The sequence below is a fragment of the Electrophorus electricus genome, chromosome 26, assembly GCF_013358815.1.
Source record: "Electrophorus electricus isolate fEleEle1 chromosome 26, fEleEle1.pri, whole genome shotgun sequence".
Lineage (NCBI taxonomy): Eukaryota > Metazoa > Chordata > Actinopteri > Gymnotiformes > Gymnotidae > Electrophorus > Electrophorus electricus.
This window is the reverse complement of record NC_049560.1, coordinates 2745256-2764323: the sequence shown is the minus strand read 5'-3', so window position 1 is coordinate 2764323 and position 19068 is coordinate 2745256. Positions and strand designations below refer to the sequence as shown.

Here is a 19068-nt window from a genome sequence, read left to right as displayed (position 1 = left end):
CTGGCTGTCTGGACACCAGAGTCCACGGCTCTCTTCAAACATAGACTGAAGATTGATCTATTTGTGGAGAATTTAAATGACCATTAATCCTGCACCTATGGAAGGTTTATACAACTGTTAATTAACTGAACACTCTAGCACTTATTGTTTGGTATTAAAAACAACAGCAGCAATGTTTGATTTCTATAGTGCCTTTCACAAACCCAAGGACATCTTACATTAAGTAATATATATTTAAAAAAAACTAAGGACTTAGAAAGAGATAAAGAAGGGTATAGACAAGAAAAGAAGCAAGCAAGGATTTGAAAGAAGTCAGTGGAGAGCAGTTAAGGAGAGACCAAGGCAGAGAGATCCAAAGCTTCAGGGCAGCGGTGCTGAAGGATCTGCCACCCATGCTTGAGTGTATTGTTTGGTATTGCACTTATCATTGTTTGACATAGAACTTATGCTTATTTCACATTTCATCTGGGTATCAACATTGATTCCTGTATTTAGCAGTATTCTAGTTCAACAGTATCTTTGATTCTAACCTACTGTACTGGATAGGATACATTCCATGAGTAGATGACAAAGCACTTTTGTAAGTTGCTCTGGATAAGAGAGTCTGCTAAATACCGAAAATGTAAATGAACCAGTGAAAGGAAATTTTCTCCAAGTGCACCATAACAGGGTTGCTCACTACCTAGGAAAAACCCCTTTCCATCTCGCACCTCTTCTGCTATGGTAAACCTGCTTCATGGTGTTAACAGAACACCCTCTGGCGCTGCTGCCGCTATTGCTCTGCCGCTGCTCCTGTGTGTGAGTGAGTGTGTGTGAGTGTGTGTGTGAGAGAGAGAGAGAGAGAGTGAGAGAGAGAGAGAGCGAGAGAAAGAGAGAGCGAGTGAGTGAGTATGTGTGAAAAGGGGTTATTGTGAAGTGTCATAGGGAAAGGCTTAAGAGGTGTTTTAAGTTGTTTGTGTGAAGTATGTGTTAGTGAATAGCTGTGTTTAGGGTAAATGACTGAAGCCCTTTGGCTGCACCTGGAGTGCTGTGTTTGGGCAGTCCTTACATTCCCGAGGCCCTTCTGGTTCTTGACACCTCTTAACCCCAGATGCTTGAGATCATAGTTTCCTGCCAGTCTCCTTCTCACGTGTGCAAAACAGTGATGCACACGTAAAGGACAGCCCAAGTGTATCCTTAACATCAAGCCCTTTATCAGGGACAGGATAGTGAAAACATCAGAATAATCCAGGAAAATTATACTTTAGTTTAATGCTGCACTCGACAGTCACATAACGCGCACAGGGTAGGAACACAACGCAGGCACTATTTTAAAGGCAGCCTATATTCGTTTCTGATTTTGCTGGAGGGCGACATTCATTGGGAACCATACAACCGATTAGCACCTGCTAGGTATGACCATCTTTTACGCCATATACATTTACCAGTAATCTAATTAGGTCTCAACTGTTTTTCTATAACTGTAACGGATACAGCTACCTGACGTATTCTGAATACGTAACGTCGTTACAACAGAGGCGTTGTAAACATTTGGGGTTTAGATCAAACCTAGTTTACCCTAACGTCATTTACGTTAGTTAATTTAGTACGAGGACAGTACCTTTGTTATCTTAAGGATACCATGGTGATATGTTAAATTCACAACAGTATAATATTCTAAATTAACTCAACACCTTTGAAATGTTATTCGCCGTTGCTTGGTTTGGCATCCCAAACGCAGCGGTGTAGCCAGCGAGCTAAACGCAGCCAACGTCAGTTAGCCAGCCAGTCAACAGCAGTTCATTAGGCTTAATCATTTCACCGACTCACTGCTACTAGCCAAAGTGTTATAGCTGCGTATCCACAAACATGAAATAACTTTCCGTGGTTCACAGGTCGACGCTGGTGTTATTCAATGTGAAATACTCTTGAAAATGTTCTTATGGTCGTTGTAGCTAGCTAGTAGTAAGCTTGCTCACTGAGGTGACGGACTGAATGATACATAACGCACACAAGACAACAAGCCCTATGAAGATATTAGGGCGGAGTTATATGTGGCGATATTTATCCAGTAGTAAAATTCTGCTCTGTTGGTTTGCTGGTCCATTGCTGGTCTCCACATTGTTCTCTTTTTACAACTCTGGTGTAGCAAATCTTTGCCTCATTTTCCCATACAACTTTGTTCCAAAACCTAGGCTGTTGACGAGGCGAAACCGTGGTTTGTATGTTGTGGTAAACCCTCTGTCATACTCTGGTATTTATGGCAGCCTCTCACTTAATTAAAAGCTAAATTTTCAGGCTTCCGGTACTGTGGCCTTCAGTTGTCTGCCCAGTTGTTTGTTATAGTTAAGATTATCAGTTTGTTCGTGAGTCTTAAAAATGTACCCAAATGTAGACTCTGTAATGCCTATTGTTCTGGTACATATTCCAGAAAGAGAATTTCTCAGTCGCAACAAAGAGACAGTTTTTATGTATATTGGGATTTTGTTGACGGGTAATGGAAAAAGTGTGCATGAAACTGACCATCGAGTCGGCGGTAGTCGGCAACAGACTCTGAACCGGTGTGTGGTAGGGAAGCAGGAACATAGTTAAAGTAAAAAACTAGTGGTCAGTCTGCATCTTCATCTATAATCATGAGATATGTTTTAAATGAAAGAAGAATATCTCTTTCTCTTGCTCACACACACACACACACACACACACACACAAAGGCTGGAAATTAGATTTCTCCTCTGGATGGCTGGACTCTCTCTCTCTGGGATAATGTAGGCCTCAAACTCGAGAGAAGCCAGTTAAGGTGGTTTGGGAATCTCAGAAGGATGCCCTCTGGTGGCACCCACTAGAACTCTTTCAGGCATATACCGTTGGAAGCAGGCCCAGGACTCAATGGAGGAATTATATCTCACAGCTGGCCTGTCCACGGCATCTGGATGTCCCATGTGAGGAGCTGTAAACTGTTGCAGGGAATAAAAAATCTGGGCCCTTGCCAGAACACCACTCTCACCACCCAACCTAAAACATGATATGAGTAGTGTGAGCAGGAATTGGGGGGAGCCCCCCCCCCCCCCAAAAAAAACACCTTTGGAAATTGGAATATAAAGTAAAATCATACAGCTTCCCTGTCCAAATGGACAAATAAGCATGCTACCATTTAGTAAGGAAGAGTAAATAAGGTTGCAGGACTAGTGGATGGAAGAGAGTGGCAGTGTGATTCCAGGGTCTGTGAGCCGGGTCAAGACCTTAGGGTCAGTTCAATCAGGTGAAAGGTCACTGTGCTGAGGGTCCTGTTAAAACCCCTGTTTAGAGTCCTTTAGGGAGCTAATGTAATGGCAGGGGGAATCACTGGGAGGTTGTTAGCTTTCTCATGAAGGACACATCTACTGGAGGAGTGTTAGAGAAATGTGGCAAGGTTAAAAGAAGTCTGGCAAGGTTAAAAGGTTATGCTTATTTTTAATTCTGGGGTTTTCCAATGACGGGCAGTTTTTTTTTTTATTGTTCCTGTTAAATCAAAGCACTCCATGTAATTAACATGCAAGGAATCAACTGTTAAGAAGAAAAAACTGCCCTTAATATCAAGACACAAACAAAAAGGAAAACAAACAACATTAAAAATAATCCACATAGTTTCAGTTCTGATCTTGCAAATAACCATTTCACCCATAGCTTGTTTACATGAATGAATCTGATCTGATAACAAAGATGATCTGATCTGAACATTTCACCTGTTGTTCAAATATATGATGTTGATGTTCTGTTATTTCTTTCTTAAGATATATGATTTTTGGTTTGTTGCTATGGTATACTGTGTTGTATAATACCATGAAATATATGTCCTGTTCTTATAAGGCTTAGCAAAAGTTAACTTAGCAAAGATAGAAGGTAGACATCTGTATGTGGTCAGTTTGCCCTTTTTAGTTAAGCACATGGAGGAATATAGAAAGAATAATATAAAGAATGCATTTTAGCCATTTTAATGACACTAACAAACATGACCAGCATAATGAAATCTCAGTCACTTCATTTGTCTTGCACGCATTTCCCTGCATTTCTTTTTAAAAACATCTGCTGCACTCCTCCGTCCTTCGACTCTGTTGTCTTGAACGTGTGGCACCTCCAGCCTTCTCTCCTTTCCTCTCCATCATCCTTACATCCGCATGTACATTTTATCAGTCCTTGGCCATTACCTTTAAAAATCAATATCGACAGACCATCAGCTAAAGCTTAGATTAGGTGGGTGAAGGGAACTGTGGTCATGTGACAGTCACATTAGGCCTCCACCGTGTAGTGAGACGCTGTTATATGGGGAGATTTCCAAAGCGGTCTTTGGGTGTAAAGAGGCAACACATCTATAGATTAACGCCGGTCATCTCTAGATATGTGCTGGGTAGATTAGAGAGAAAGACTGAGTATGGACCACACTTTGGAACCAGTGGTTGTTTAACCATCCCCCTTTCATCACCGACAGGCAGACCCATCATCCCCAATTTACAATGTAAATTGTAATTGTATATACAATGTAAATCAGATTTAGAGTTATCTTTTAATATCAGTTACCAAGATAATGATTGTTTCCACACAAATTCAAGCAATATTGTGTGTGAAGATCTAACTACATGAACAAAACTGGTCATTTTGTGAGCTGTACTCACTCTTCCTTAGAATTCTCTAGCTGCTGTCTGGCTTCTCATCTCAGAGAAACTGATGATGTGTGGGCTGACAGAACAACCAATCACAAAAAAGCTCTCATTGCCTTCTGGCCACTCCTGACCTCTCGTTCCTGGCCATGGTCTTGTGGGTTAAAAGATCATTTTAAGGGTCATCATGGGTTACTGCTGACCTGGCCATAGTGTGGTCACCATAGCAACTGTTGGAGATAGATGGGGATAGAAGAGGAGAAGAGGGCTGTGGTCTCTCTAGAAGGCCCGTGCTGCTCACTTGGGTCTTCTTTGTGTTACTTCCGTTCATGGGCTCCCCCTGGTGGAGGCTGTGGGAAGTTACTGTAGAGTAGGAACAAAATTAGACAAATGCAGTTATGAATACACACACTGTTTTTCAGATAACTCTGCTTTTAATTATTAATTTTTCTCATATTCACCCTTTTCAAGTAAAAAAAAAAAGAGTCTGTAATGAAATAAATCTAAAATATGGGCATGTGATTTTATGAACATCTTGTGCCTCCCAGTGGTTACATTAGAAATTAGCTACATAGAAATGACTAAACAGAAATCTGACCTCTACACAGAAATCTGATCATTACACATAAATCAGGCTACTACAAAGAAAACTAATTTGACTTTGACTGTGGAGTAAGGAAGGGCCAGAGATTATTCCACTAGTGGGGTGACACAGCCCTGACAAAAGGGAACGTTATGCTAAAATAGCACCCAAGAGCACATTAACTCCTTTAAATTCCTTTAAATGTCTATTGACAGAGTAATTGATATTAATTTAATCTGATTACAATTGTACTGATGATATACATCTCAAAAATAGATTTGAATTAATATTTAACCCCATATTTAACTTGTAATTCAAGTTTAATACAATTTTTCTTTATCTTAAGTAGTATTTAATTTTAATCATGGGTAAATTTATGTACTACCAGTCTGAGGCACTGTGTGACAATGTTTAGAATCAGTTATTTATATATAAGAAACAAATATTAAACAAATATTAAAACATAAGTCACATTCTTGATTTATATACTAAATCTACTTAAAAAAAGCATAAAAGCATACTTCACCAAGTCTGCAAAGCTGAGTAAAAACTGTAAAATAGACAAAAGCATTGCCTGTTCTGTTTTGCCTGATCCCCAGTGCAGAAGTGAGTGTCTCGGATGAGATAAATACCAGTGAGAACTGCACCTTGCTAGATAAAGCAGATCTAATTTGAAACATAACACACCACCCAGGGAGCACGGGGTGGTCTACTGATGAGGATTAGACCACCATTTTATTAATAAAGCTACAAAAGATTGTGGATGAGAGATGAGAACAGATTCAAATAAAGAAGGATTCAGACATATTAATGATCTCTCTGGTCATTCACAATGGGGCACAGTATATTTAAACATTGATTGGGTATAATCGTGTGGATTTTAATAGAAAGATTGGATTAAGACAACTGAATTAGCAAAAATTGTATGGATTATTAATGTTAGAATGCACTACTTAAGAACAAATTAGGCAGCTGTATGTTATTGTTACATACTGTGTACATAGTATGTATTACATTGCTTTTTTAACCTCCATAAATCTGAACAATGGGGTTTCCAGGTCAATACAGAGGCACAAGTCTTTGAAGTAACCCAAGTGTTGGTATTTAAAAGGTTTTATGTTTTGGATTCTTAATAAGATTGAGATGTTTTATATTTAAAACAAGAGTTCAGAAAAAAACCCTGTTCTTCCTAAAAATCCTTAGTCACTGCATTGTTTATGCCATAAGCAGGGTAGAGCCAGGTTAGCATGACTTGCAGACACCATACAACATATTATATAAAACTAAAGGAGCAATGAACTACTCCAAAAAACAATAATAATGTGTGGTCATGTTTTGCAGTTACAGTATATAGAAAACATGATCTACTTTCAACTCTACACAGTGTGTTCTTAGTGCATTCTCTCAGAGCTTTTCAAAGGCCTTGAATAAAGCCTAATAGTTTGCATTTCACAGCTGCAATATACTTTTAATTACACTGTTCTAGTTGTTTCTTCTCAGCCCATTATAACAGTGTTGTTATATTTACTCACGGATATGTAAACGTCATACCACTTTGATCAAAGATTTTAGATGCACCTGGTATAACACATAGGTAACAAATTTCCGATATCAGATTTAAGGGCACATTCAGGAGACTAGGAATGCAAATGGTATACAAATGAAAGATGCTCTGGTAATGCCATCATAGAATGGTGTTAAAATACAAAAATAACATACATCTGTCATACCAACTTCATTAGGTACCACGTATTCCTGTCTAGTGAAAACTGTCAGACTGCAAAGAATTCAGAGAATTCTGAACAAACACTAAATTATGTTAGCATGAAAAGGTTTAAAAAGAGGTGAATATTTTTTGCACTTTAAACAGGTAATTCCACTGCCCCATAAAAAGACAGCTGAATTTTCCTAATTGTATTACAGTTACATACTGAATGGTAATGCAATACTTAAACAGACTGTGCTAGATTTTTTTAGCATCAAAAGTATCAAGTAACCTTTACCTCACCACATTGTATGTGTGTTATGGGGTAATCTTCACTCTTCACACAGGCCAACCGAAGACAATGACTTGGCTTCTCTCTGACTAGGCCTGACTTCCAGACATCTCCATCATCAGAGCCAGTACCTCTCACTCTGCAAATACTGCCTGAATGATGATGTAAGCATGGTATAGCCAAAATACCACTTACCACCAAATCCATGACAGGCCTACTTTATACTTTATATAAAGGACAATTCTCAGCAGAGCTGAACAAAAGAAAATTATTTATTAACATTCATTTCTTGAGATGAATCCAGCACAGACTTTTTGAACGAGGTGAAGACTCTCAGTTCTTGCCCTGCCTTCATTTCTCAATGCCTGTCTCTTCTATTTCTGGCCATACACGTCTGTTAAACCGTACCGTAAGCGTTTAAATCTCAGACTCGTCCATGATATACTTGAAAACACCCGTGTTTAACCCGTTGCCATAGTTACTGTGTGCATGGAGGAACTGCCTGGCCTGGGCTTCTTCCGTGCTGTCGAGGGTGGCGTGTTGGCGCAGCGGGTATATAGCAGGGTGGCCGTGGCCCGCCGACCTGGGCTGCTTGCGGGGATGCTGCCGGCACCTCCCCCGCAGCGGGAGGTGGCCCTTGTACCAGTTCCACAGCAGCAAAGCCACCAGCAGCACAGACAGCATGGTAACGGACACCTCCATGGCTACCAGGCCGCTCCGGTGCCAGGCGGGGGATGTCACTGGCACCACGTCTGGCAACTCGGAGGGAGGGTGCTCTGTGCCTGTGCCACCCCAATCATAGGTGCTGTTGTCTCCGTCGTCATCGTCACCCAGGGCCGAGGGGAGGTGTAGCTGGTAGGCGGCCAGCGTCCTGCGGTACTGCCTGCCAGCTGGCCGCTCCACTGACTCACAGGTGTAGAGGCCCGTGTCAGCAGCCGAGGCGTTGTAAATGAGGAGACCATCGGCCTGAATGCTGTACTTCCCGCTGGTCGGGATCAACAGCTGTGTGGCCAGGCGCCACTGCACCTGAGCCAGGCTGGAGTCCAGCACACACGGGAGCCTAATGTTGTTTCCCAGAGCCAGGGTCTTTTTCTTTGCCCTAATGGGGACTGAAACATGCATATGAAGATTAGGATCGAGGTTGTTTCCCTTCTCTGGGAGTACAAAATGCAGATGCAGATTATAACAAATGCACGTCTGACATTTAACCCTATATGAACAACAAATCTAAAACAAGTTAATACCTGGGTCTGGGCAGCGAGAAGGATCCCCCTCTTTTAAACTTTGAACCAGTTCACTGAAATGAAAGCAATTAGGATCACTGATGTGTTGATCACTGACAGATACAAAATGTGTTTTTTGGTTCTAAACTTTAGAAGTGTGTCAAAAGTCAAAGACACCAAAGTACAGAATGTGACTAAAATATCAGCTGGGTGGGGTAATAGATCCGTGTTTTGTGTACTAATGCTTAGCACTTTCCGATTCTAGTGAATTTCCTTCCTCTAGCATACCTGATTCAGGTCAGCTGACGTGTCATATCAGGAGCAGGAAAAACACAAAAAATGCCCATTGGGAACCTCAGAACTGAGATGGGCTGCCACCAGTCTTAAGGACTTTGGGCTATCGGGGTGAGGCGAATGATGGCTTCACACAGACAGACGCTGACGGTGTGGGAATGTGGTAACAATGTGCATGCTCTACGTACTCATCTTTGGTGAATCTGGGCGAGGGGGTGCAGCGGTGGGTGCCGAGGTCCCAGGCACAGTAAGGATCTCTGGCGAGGACGCAGTCCAAACACGAAGAGTAGCGGTGGCAGTCAGCCATAGGAATCTGCACCACACCAGACGCAGAGCCCGCATACACCTGGCCCTATGGCGCGCACAGAACAAAACAGATCACTGAAGAGCATGCTCTGCTAGGCAAAGAAGAGCCCTCACCTCTGACAAGACCCCCTGGCACAGGGTCACACAAACTATACTAGTGCAATATCAAACAAAACACAATAGCAGTATCATGCCAAGAACACTAGTACAGTGTAACACATGACACAATAGCACAGTATCTTATGCGGGGATACCGGTTAGACAAGCACTTACACGGAAAAAAAATAACATTACTTCAGCCGTTGAAATGCAGATGCATGTATTGTTAAAATCATTGCAACTGTAATATTTATATTAGTAAAGACCATTTTGTTTTGATTGCGCTGTCTAAGAAGCCAAAACAAAGCTGTCACATTCTTACCCAGCTTCAGTGTGTTTAAAACACCATCCACAAGTAAGCAGAGAATGAAAATGAAAGTTTAACCTCTATTGTGCAACAGCAATTTAGGGCCATTATAGTGGATTAAAGTAAAGTACATCACACTGGAAGGAGTGTCAGGTTCACAATCATTCTTGACTTAATTTCTCCAGAAGAAAGTTAGTGCCCTTATTGCTTCCTAATTTTTAATTTTTAAAAACTAAAAAAATAAATAAATAAAAAAATTAAAAAATAAAATCGCTGACCTTGTAACAATATAGGAAATACAACTTAAACCTATACATACATAGATACTACACATACCACTATTTTATTGTTTTAAAATCAAGTTTTATTTGCTATTAGGTTGAACTGGTACTGCTTTTGGGGTTATGAGCTTGAGGACGGATCTGTCTACAGATCTGTTGCCAGGGTCTAATGCACACTGGTACTGCAGTAGACTACTGCTTGTTACAACTTTTGCAGAAGATAAGTGATACAACATTAATATGCTTTATTTGTTTTAAGCCTTGAGGTTCCAGTGTCTACAGCGGTATCTGTTCATAATGTGTTTGCTCATAAACAAGAACTAGTTGGCCTTAAAGGCACATAACATGCCTTACTTTAAAGGAAAATGTTACATCCTCTCCTACTGAAGGTGTTTTGAGGTTTTCAGTACCGTGCTAGAAGAGACACGCAGGACGCTGATTGGCTCAGGGCTTCTGAACAGCTGTAGCTCCTCAATGATGTGCATCTCCCCATTGTAGTTCACAGCTTTCTGCATGAACCCATTGTCTGAATAAGGAGCATTTCAAATTAGAAAGTTGACTGCAACAAGTACTGAATGACCACAATATTTATCAATATTTATCAATAGTAAACATATTGCCAGCATTTACAGCGCAAGACTGACAGTTGTGACAAGGTGCTTGTATATTTGGGTTACTGATACCGTTTGTCTTCCTTCTCTTCCTCTCAGGGAGGTCACAGTGTGTGTACCTGTGCCGACGAACATGACGAGGTGAGGCTGTCCGTCCAGTGCGGTCGCACGGTCCACCACCAGGCGGGTGAACAGCACACCTTTCCTGACCAGCAGTGGCTGGCCTGTTAGGGGCTTCACGCTGTCGTCCATGAGTGGATGATCGCGGACGAACTGCAGGGTTTTATCAGGAAGGTCCAGAGAGCTCCTTATTCCAGAAGCCCTTGCAGCATTGTTGATACACTGTGTGTAGAAACAAATTAAATATCAAAGTTTTGTCCATGAACAACTGTTGAAAGGCAAAAAGTAAATGATATATGATGACTCACTGATCCTGGTCGAGGAACAGGCAGATCTCCATTATACATGACCCATTTCACATGAGAGGCTTCTACTGTTACTGGTGTTTTATATTTTCCATGGGAGAACACCTTATTGATGTCCATCACAGAATATGCACATACTGCTGAAAATACTTCATTGGAGCCCCTGAACAGACAGACACACACACACACACACACACACACACACACACACACACACACACACACACACACACACACAAACACACAACAATTCCTTTCATAAAAATACAGAGCTGAGGTCAGGGAGCAGAACAAGGAGTGAGATTAAAGCTCACCTAGGACTGTGCAATATGGATAAAAATAGCCCACTGTGAATATGTTACCACATAAAACAATTTCAATATGCCTTGCAGTATATTCAAACACATTGGTGAACACTTGGTGTTACATAGTTAAAGACTGGGTTGCATTATTTTGGCGAAATCTTAATGACCTTTGTTGGATCATGTAAATGCCATGACTGATCTAAACATCCAAAGAGTATTTATTTGGAACATCTGAGATTAAACAGAACACTCAACACATGATAACCATTTATGCAATAGGATTCATTTGCAAAGAGCTCATTTGCAAATCACATCCTTTTGTGATGTCAGTTTTGCCAAGGCCGATACAGATTGAAAAAGAATATATTGTGCAACCCTAGATATCTACAACCCTAGGCTCCTGTAGGACCAGCACAGTAAAACCTTACTCACGACTGGGAGGTGAAGGCAGCATAGAAGATGCTTTTCCGCCAGTCACTGTGACGGAGGAGGAAGACATCCTGTAGAACGTATGGCAGGATGTCCCCGGAAACTGGGCAGTCCAGGCTGGCCTTTAGGAAAGAGGTCCACTTCCTCTGCAGTGTCCTCTGGCCTCCCCTGTCACCCTACACATTAAAGACTCTCTCTCAGCTCAGCAAATAGAAAGTGACCAACCATAGTCATAAAGAGGGGCAGCAGGGCTGGACCATTAATGTAAGTCTACTGAATCACACAGAACAAGCGAGCGTTGCTGATTTAAAGCTGAACTCTCAGCTGCACCTTACAAATGGATGGGAAACATACCTTGCAGACTCGAGCGACCCTCGACACTACAAGTCTGCTGTAGAAGTCATACTCTACTGCGTTTTCACTGAAGAATATGTAGAGCTTATCATCATCCCCTTCAGGGTTGTTTTCACTTTCTGGGATCACATCCATGTGGATGAAGTTGGGCTCTGTGGTTAGGTGAGAAAGGCGATGCTCAATCTAACAATGAATCCAGTCTGGAAGAATTTTTGTGACGTTTGTGCCTTTTTGGCTAACCATTTTCCATATTCTCATGAATATCATGTCCCTGAACTGTAATCCTTCTGAAGTTCTTCATATGAACATGCTAGAAAGAATCTTATATTTTCACTTATCATATCTTTTTGATAATCTATCTATTTTCTACGTTGCTGCCTACCTTGAAACAGTGTTTCCTGTTAACATGATATATAAGCATAAATATAAAGCTGTGCATTTGTCACCATGACAACTACTATTGGGTGCTGATGGTGTTTACCACAGTGACCCTGAATAGCTCACTTTGATGTTTTTCTGGTTTCATGATATTCACAAGTTCTGTTGTTTTGAAGAGAATTATGGTTATACAGGACAAATGCAGATGATGAACAGATTTGAGGTGAACTTTATTTGCACGACTCTTCAATTAACCCAAACTGACTATCAACATTTACATTTAAGGCAATCAGAAAACCTACTATTTCAATCCAACAATTCAATATGGTCAGCATGGTCTGTTGCCATGAAACAGAAAACTAAGAATATACTACACACTTATAATGTCAAAGCACTAATGAAACCAAAAGTAGATCCAAGTATACCATTGAGCCAGAAGCTCGTGAATTCAGTGCGCAGGACAGTCAGTGAGTTGCGCAGGATAGCTGGCTCGGAGCCAAGGAAGTTCAGGATGGTGGCTGAATATAGGTCCCCGTCTGACATGACAGAAAAGTGTTACCAAAGCAACTAAATGAGCAACTCATTAAATTGCAGTGTTTGGAAAGGTATGGTAAATTGACATTAACAGCAAAATCAATTCATGCAAAGCTGAAGAACTCAAATGCTGTCAAATATTTCTGAGGCTTTGGATCGTGAGCAACAGTTGAACTCTAATCCTCACTGAACACTGTCATGTGATTGAATCCCACTCTTCTTTAGGTATCTTCTATTTTGAAACGAACAGCAGAACATACACCTTTTTCCAATACTGAAGCATAAACTTGTACGCCTTTACTGACTTACATAAACTCATCTACAATGTTTCATCTACAGCTACAATGTTTTGACAGGTAAATTCAGTCAATAACAGTGACTGGGCAGATATACTTCCTAAAATGTATTTACACATTTTGCATGCCAACTTTAACACACAAACAACAGCGACAGCAAGGTTAATAGTTTGAAATGAATTACTACATTGTAATTACTAAATTGTAACAAAGAGTGCGTAGCAACTGTAGCAGTGAAATAAATTATCGTTGAAGTCCATACCAGCCATGATGGACGAGGACCTCTGAAAAGGATCAAAGGGACACTTTCCCTTTCCCTCCTCCTGCCTCCCTTTCAGTTTGAGCTGTCCACCGACATAGGCCTGTTCCACAGGAAAAGCATCACAGAGGTATGCCCCCCTGTTTGTCTTTATATGGTTGTATGCCGTTAGTCAGTTTTAGAATTCTGAATTTTTAAATAATAGCTGTGCAGTGAATATGAACAACAGGCTTGGACCTGTTAAAATAAGATTTTGGGGTACACATGTACTTACAATGTAATCGCAAGCAGGGCTGAACGCGTTTGTGCCACAGACATACATGACACTTTCGTTGATTTGATGCAGCGTACGAATGTAGTTCCGACATTCAGTCTGAAAGGGGATACCAGGTAGACAAGCAGTTACGGGGGGGGGGGGGGGGGGGGGGGTGTTTAGCCTATGGAATGTGGATGCCTGTATATAAGATATAAGATGCTGTATGTGAGATAAAGAGTCAATTTTGGACAAGCTCACATCGGGATTCTTTCCTTTGTAGGTGCATTCATTCTGTTTCATCTGAGTGACTTTCCAGGTTACCTTAGAAAGGAAGTGCATATCTGTTAGCAATGCTGCTGAATTTAAAAAGCCTCCAATGTACACTACTTGGGTAATGGGATAGAGAGCACCTGCATGAAGCTGATACCTTAGCCTTGGCAACAGAGATGTCATTGATGTCAAGTGCGAAGATAGCCTCTCTAGCTCCCAGCATCAGAACACCCAAGTCTTCTCTCATTAACATAGAAGAGTAATTTGAAATGCCCTCTTCTCTGAACACTTTAAGATGGTTTCCTGAATGGTGAAAAACACAATTGTGAAAAAACGCTAAAACTGAACAACAATCACTGTTTTACACATGAATTCTGGTCCGTTTACTGGCATTAGCACATGTGAAAACAGACAATTCCACCACTGAAAAATTTATAATGAACAACCTGCCAGCAGCTTTTAAAAGCAAAATCCATATACGATTTATCACGTAAAAAAAGTTTATGGGCTACAGAAGGGGAGTACAAATTAATATAAATGATGTTACTAATACATAACAACCATGACACATACAGGGAAAATATGCACATATGAAGGACATGCAATGATCACTTTAAGAAACGCCTGCCTTGGTTAAACTTTTTAGGTGTGCAGTTATAGTTGTTTGCTCATCTGTTTCCATGTTTGTGTTAGTCATCCTCTAACCCTTCATCAGCGGTCAGCATCTGACCGCAGGACTGCACTAGGCACATATTACATGTGTCTCCTAAAACTAAGAGGCCAGTTGCCATAGACACAATCTAGGCATTTCTAATGAAGTGGCAGGTAAGTGTAGGTCTTGTATATAACAGCGTCTTACTTTCATATGGGACACGTTTTCGAGGAGTGCAGTCCAGTGTGCAGAGAGCAGTGTAGACACAGGCGAGGAGCAAGCCAGCCAGGACACAGGGAGGAAGGAGAGGACAGGACATGGCGCGGGACCTCAGCCAGGACCAGCTGTTTGCCAGTAGGAAGCCAGGCTATGTCGGGAGGAGTCTCAGATTTAACTGACTGCAACTTCTGCCTTCTTGCAGGCATAAAGAGAAATCCATGGTGCTGTGGTACGAGAAAGGGAGTTCAGCCTCTTGACTGTGTTTGTTCCAGTGTCTACAGCTGGAAACAGTTTAAATGCCAATGCTGACTAAATGAATCCATTGAACTGGTGTTCAGTAATGCAACTTTATGTAGGTTTGGGAGAAGTCATACATTAATTCAAAATACACGCCTAAAGGATAGGGCACATTATATAACTACGTGCCTTCTCTTCTCACATGTGCCAAGAGAACGTCTGGCACCATGCCCATCTCGTGTGCAGATACCAATTACAATGCCTTCACAGATGACCATTTACAATACATTTATAAAAAACATGGCTAAAAGATGATGTCAGAAGAACACAGCAAACAAGGCTCTCATTCCCAATGCACATATTTTTTTTCTGAGGCATACTTGGAGCGCACACCTGTCATGGGCTTTAGGGAACAAGGAGGAAAAACAGGCTGAAAGCTCCTCCTTTGCTTGCAGCACTGCTGGCCACTTTAACAGATCCTACCAATCTGCTAGCTGTCAAGCATCCAAGCCTACCAACACAGCACAAGGGAGTGGCTTCCCAAGTCCTGAAGAGTTGGGAGAAGATTATCTACAAAAGGATTATCTATAAAGAGAGAAATAACTGATCACTGGCAGACATGTTTTGCAACAATCAATGTCAAAGTGGACCACTTCACTTGCTAACATACATAACTTAATGTGTGTTTAGGTGTTAAGGGTCTATGTTTTGCATGCATCTTAATTATGTACTTGACACAACTCATAAAGCAGAATTCCTACTGGTTTTGTTATTGAACATGCACCAAATGTTGATTTCTAATAGGACTTCACCTGATGTGTCCAGTGTTGCAAGGGAAGTTGTGTCAAGTTGTATATGTTTGAGCCCATACGTGAGAGTAAATCCCTTGCAGTACTGATGTTTATCTCCTTGAGGATTGAGCTGAGCATTTGTTCACAAGCATTGCTTTTTGGGACCTTCAAATCTAGGATGATTTGTAAGCAAGTTTCTTCTTCATCTGTTGATATGCATGTCTTGCACAGACATACATGTGAAAAGCCAAAACTTTCAAATCCTGTTCTGACATCTTCAATCATCATATGCATTTCTCAGTCAGGTAAGATGAATTTGCTTTTACAATAAAACCATCACTGACACTCTAAACCATTCTTTTTTTTTGTATAGCACTGTTTAGTGTACCCCAGGAACAAACATGATAGTTTAATGTTCAAACAACTCACGCTTGTTGCAGTTCCTCCCACGGCACTATACGTCCTGACTTTCAGAGCGATGTACACAAATGTTCACTCATCTCCTGGAACGCTATAGTGATTCACTGTTTTCCAGCAGGGCTGTTACCCTGTTAAAGCACACTCAACAGTGTCGCGCTCATACATGTTCTCTGAAAGGCTGATTACAAAGATCCTTTGTTGTAGCCAATCAGATATGCGACCGCATGCTTGGTTTGTGTTATTACTGCAAACAAGGGGGCAAGCAGGAGCACGTTAGAGACCAAGCGAAGACATGGATGCTTCAGGCAGAGGGACTATTACCTACTGCCTGTTAGCAAAGCACTAGATACCGACTGCTCACTCTAGGGAGTAGCAAATCTTTTCCTGAAATTCCAAAGCATTGAAATGTGGGCTGAGCAACAGGCCTGAGGCTGACAGGAAGGAGAAGGCGGCATTACTCCTAGACAGGGATGTGGGACTTTCACAAGAATCTGTTTATATGCTTGAGGGAGGTGTTTTCTGGAAAACTGACCCTCACGTGCAATTAATAATGTGCATGTCAGCTAAGGAATGTTTATCATTGTAATTCCTGAAAAAATCCTTTTGGTTCAGTGAACTGGGTTTGCACAGGGACACCGGGCTCAAGTAGGTGGGAGTGGTTACTGGGAGTGCCACCAGCAAGAAACGTCATCAACACCCTGCCCATTTTCCTATACAGCTGGGAGAACTAGCTTGACAGCCTCATTCAGACTTAAGTACCAGCGCCATGGCTTGTATACTGATAGGACCCTGAGATATAGGCACACTGCCTACAGATCATTTCACTGGATTTATCATCATGAACTGCTACCTCTGAGAAAAGGTACATTCACACCATAGATACAGAAGCTATGCAGTTTGCAACCACCTACAGATTTCACTCCACAGGGGACATGATATATAAATCCATAATAAATATCAGATTTCACAAGATGCACTATGTCCTTTAAAGATAATAATTCTTCTGAAGCTAATACAATGTTCTATGATATACAGCTGTACAGTCATACATGCTTTTTTATCTTACTTATAATGACAGCAAAGCAATATCTGCATCATCCCCCGCAGTACAATATTAACGTGACTACCACTATTCAATGTCTTGGGATGCTCTGTCCTGCAAACTGCCACTACAGTGACGGTTAACAGCGTGTGTCCTTAACCAACCAAGATCCAGAGAGTAGGGCTCTCTGCTGGGGAGAATATACAGAGGAAGTGGGCTACGGAGAAAGGGGCCACACCTCTGACACCCAGTATGTTAATGTCAATGCGAAAGTCTCTCCCCGTCACAGCACTCCCTGGATCAACATGGGACTGGCCATTTGTAACCTCAGCTATAGCCAGAATCAACATATCAACACCTGAAAACATTCCACTATTACTCCTTTGCAGGTCAGAATATCAATTATAAGTGACAGCCTTTTATACAGAGATCAATCTTCAGTTTAATTTTGATCTGAGTCCAATTTCACATTAACACAATGGTAGATAAGGTAAATAAGACTGTTGCCAAACCCTGTATAGTTGGTGATGAGTAAGGCATTACAAGCAGACAGACCTGCTCAAAAAAATGGGAGTGAGGGTTTAAAAAACCTTGCACACAGACATGTCAGTGCAGGACTTACAAACTTAAAACGTGAGAATAAGACCTACTGTGACTGTTAAGAGTTTTGAGTAGTCTTTATAGTTTTAATCCCCAGTCTTCAGATGACCAGACATCCTAGAGGACAACAACCTACCAAACATCCCTTAACGGCTCTTCGTGGGAAAACTGCCAGTGGCAGTTTAAAAAGAGTCCGCTGAGTTCAGTAATACGAATTGATGACCTATAGGATGTTATTAGAATGTGATGCGACTACTGTCACATTATTCGTTGTCAGCGCAAGAAGAAAGTTTATTTTTAAGTTGGGTTTTACAGGAAGTAAAGAAGTTGGACTGCAAGTTTGTTTCCAGCCTATGACATATCAAAGTTTGTGTAGAAGCTTTGCCCATTGTGAATAGTAGTATTAAAGCACTGAAATGCAATCACTGGATATTTACAACCCTAGCTTTTATAAAGTCTGAATTAACGCTCCAGTATTAATATCGCGTTAGTATCACGTTATCAGGTTTAAGCGTATTACGTTAAAACCGGTTTACCCCAGCATTTAAGTACCGTGTCGGAAATACAGACACCGAAATAGCTACTTTAATTGTATCCTGTGCAACTTTCTAAAACGAAAAACTTAATCAGTTATTTAAAATGACATTGAAGAAGGAAGACGATACAAGTACTGGGGACCTACCCTTTCCCTTTTGGGCAGTATTTCTCCTGCTCCAAGATTAATATTTATCTAATCCTGCCAAACCCGTCATCATCTGAAAAGTGCGTATTAAGCGCTGGGAAGTGTAAAACAGTAGGAGCCGCTGTTTAAATAGAAAGCCAACTAAGGTAGTGGTCTGCTGCAGAACATTGCCCTCATAAACAAGAGCCGTTCTCAACCTGTTCTGAACCCAGAATATCTATTCGATATCCCAATAGAAATAGAACAGAGCACATGAAATCGAGCAAAACCTCATCTGAAACGGAATGTATTTACCATCATTGTTTTAATAGAGCTGCACCTTTAGCAAACATGACTTACCTGCTTTTTCTGCAAAGGTCCTGTAAATTGATTTGTTCAGGCTTCTTCAGGCATAGCTAACTATGGCAAAATCGAATAAATATGTGTGTCTGATGCATCTTAGCTACTAAGGCTTTCAGCAGGGAAAGAACGTTAACAGGCCACTAATTGACAACTTTCTTTCGAGGTATTAGTGGTTGCGCTACTATGTGGACCGGCGGCGGCGTGTGTCTTGTCGGAGCACAAATGCATTCCATTCCACTTTTACTCTTAACGGTAATGCCTTT

General features: G+C 41.2%; 1 protein-coding gene across 3 annotated transcripts; it reads right to left on the bottom strand.

Annotated features, from left to right (window-relative positions):
* Positions 1–5123: 5123 nt before the first annotated feature.
* si:ch211-129c21.1 (uncharacterized protein LOC563087 homolog) lies at positions 5124–19014 on the bottom strand. 3 transcript variants are annotated; one of them, XM_027018103.2, is made up of 15 exons: positions 18803–19014; positions 14680–14915; positions 13978–14123; positions 13809–13871; positions 13569–13667; positions 13298–13397; positions 12631–12741; positions 11828–11979; positions 11477–11649; positions 10743–10902; positions 10434–10656; positions 10114–10229; positions 8899–9062; positions 8438–8490; positions 5124–8302 (listed from the first exon to the last, which is right to left on the bottom strand). In XM_027018103.2, the coding sequence occupies exons 2-15, from the start codon at positions 14789–14791 to the stop codon at positions 7611–7613; spliced, it is 2364 nt and encodes a 787-aa protein (XP_026873904.2). In that variant the 5' UTR covers positions 14792–14915; positions 18803–19014; the 3' UTR covers positions 5124–7610. The 3 variants fall into 3 exon arrangements, with proteins under 3 accessions (XP_026873904.2, XP_026873907.2, XP_026873906.2); XM_027018106.2 differs by lacking the exon at positions 18803–19014 and adding an exon at positions 18464–18487; XM_027018105.2 differs by lacking the exon at positions 18803–19014 and adding an exon at positions 16149–16233.
* Positions 19015–19068: the final 54 nt, after the last annotated feature.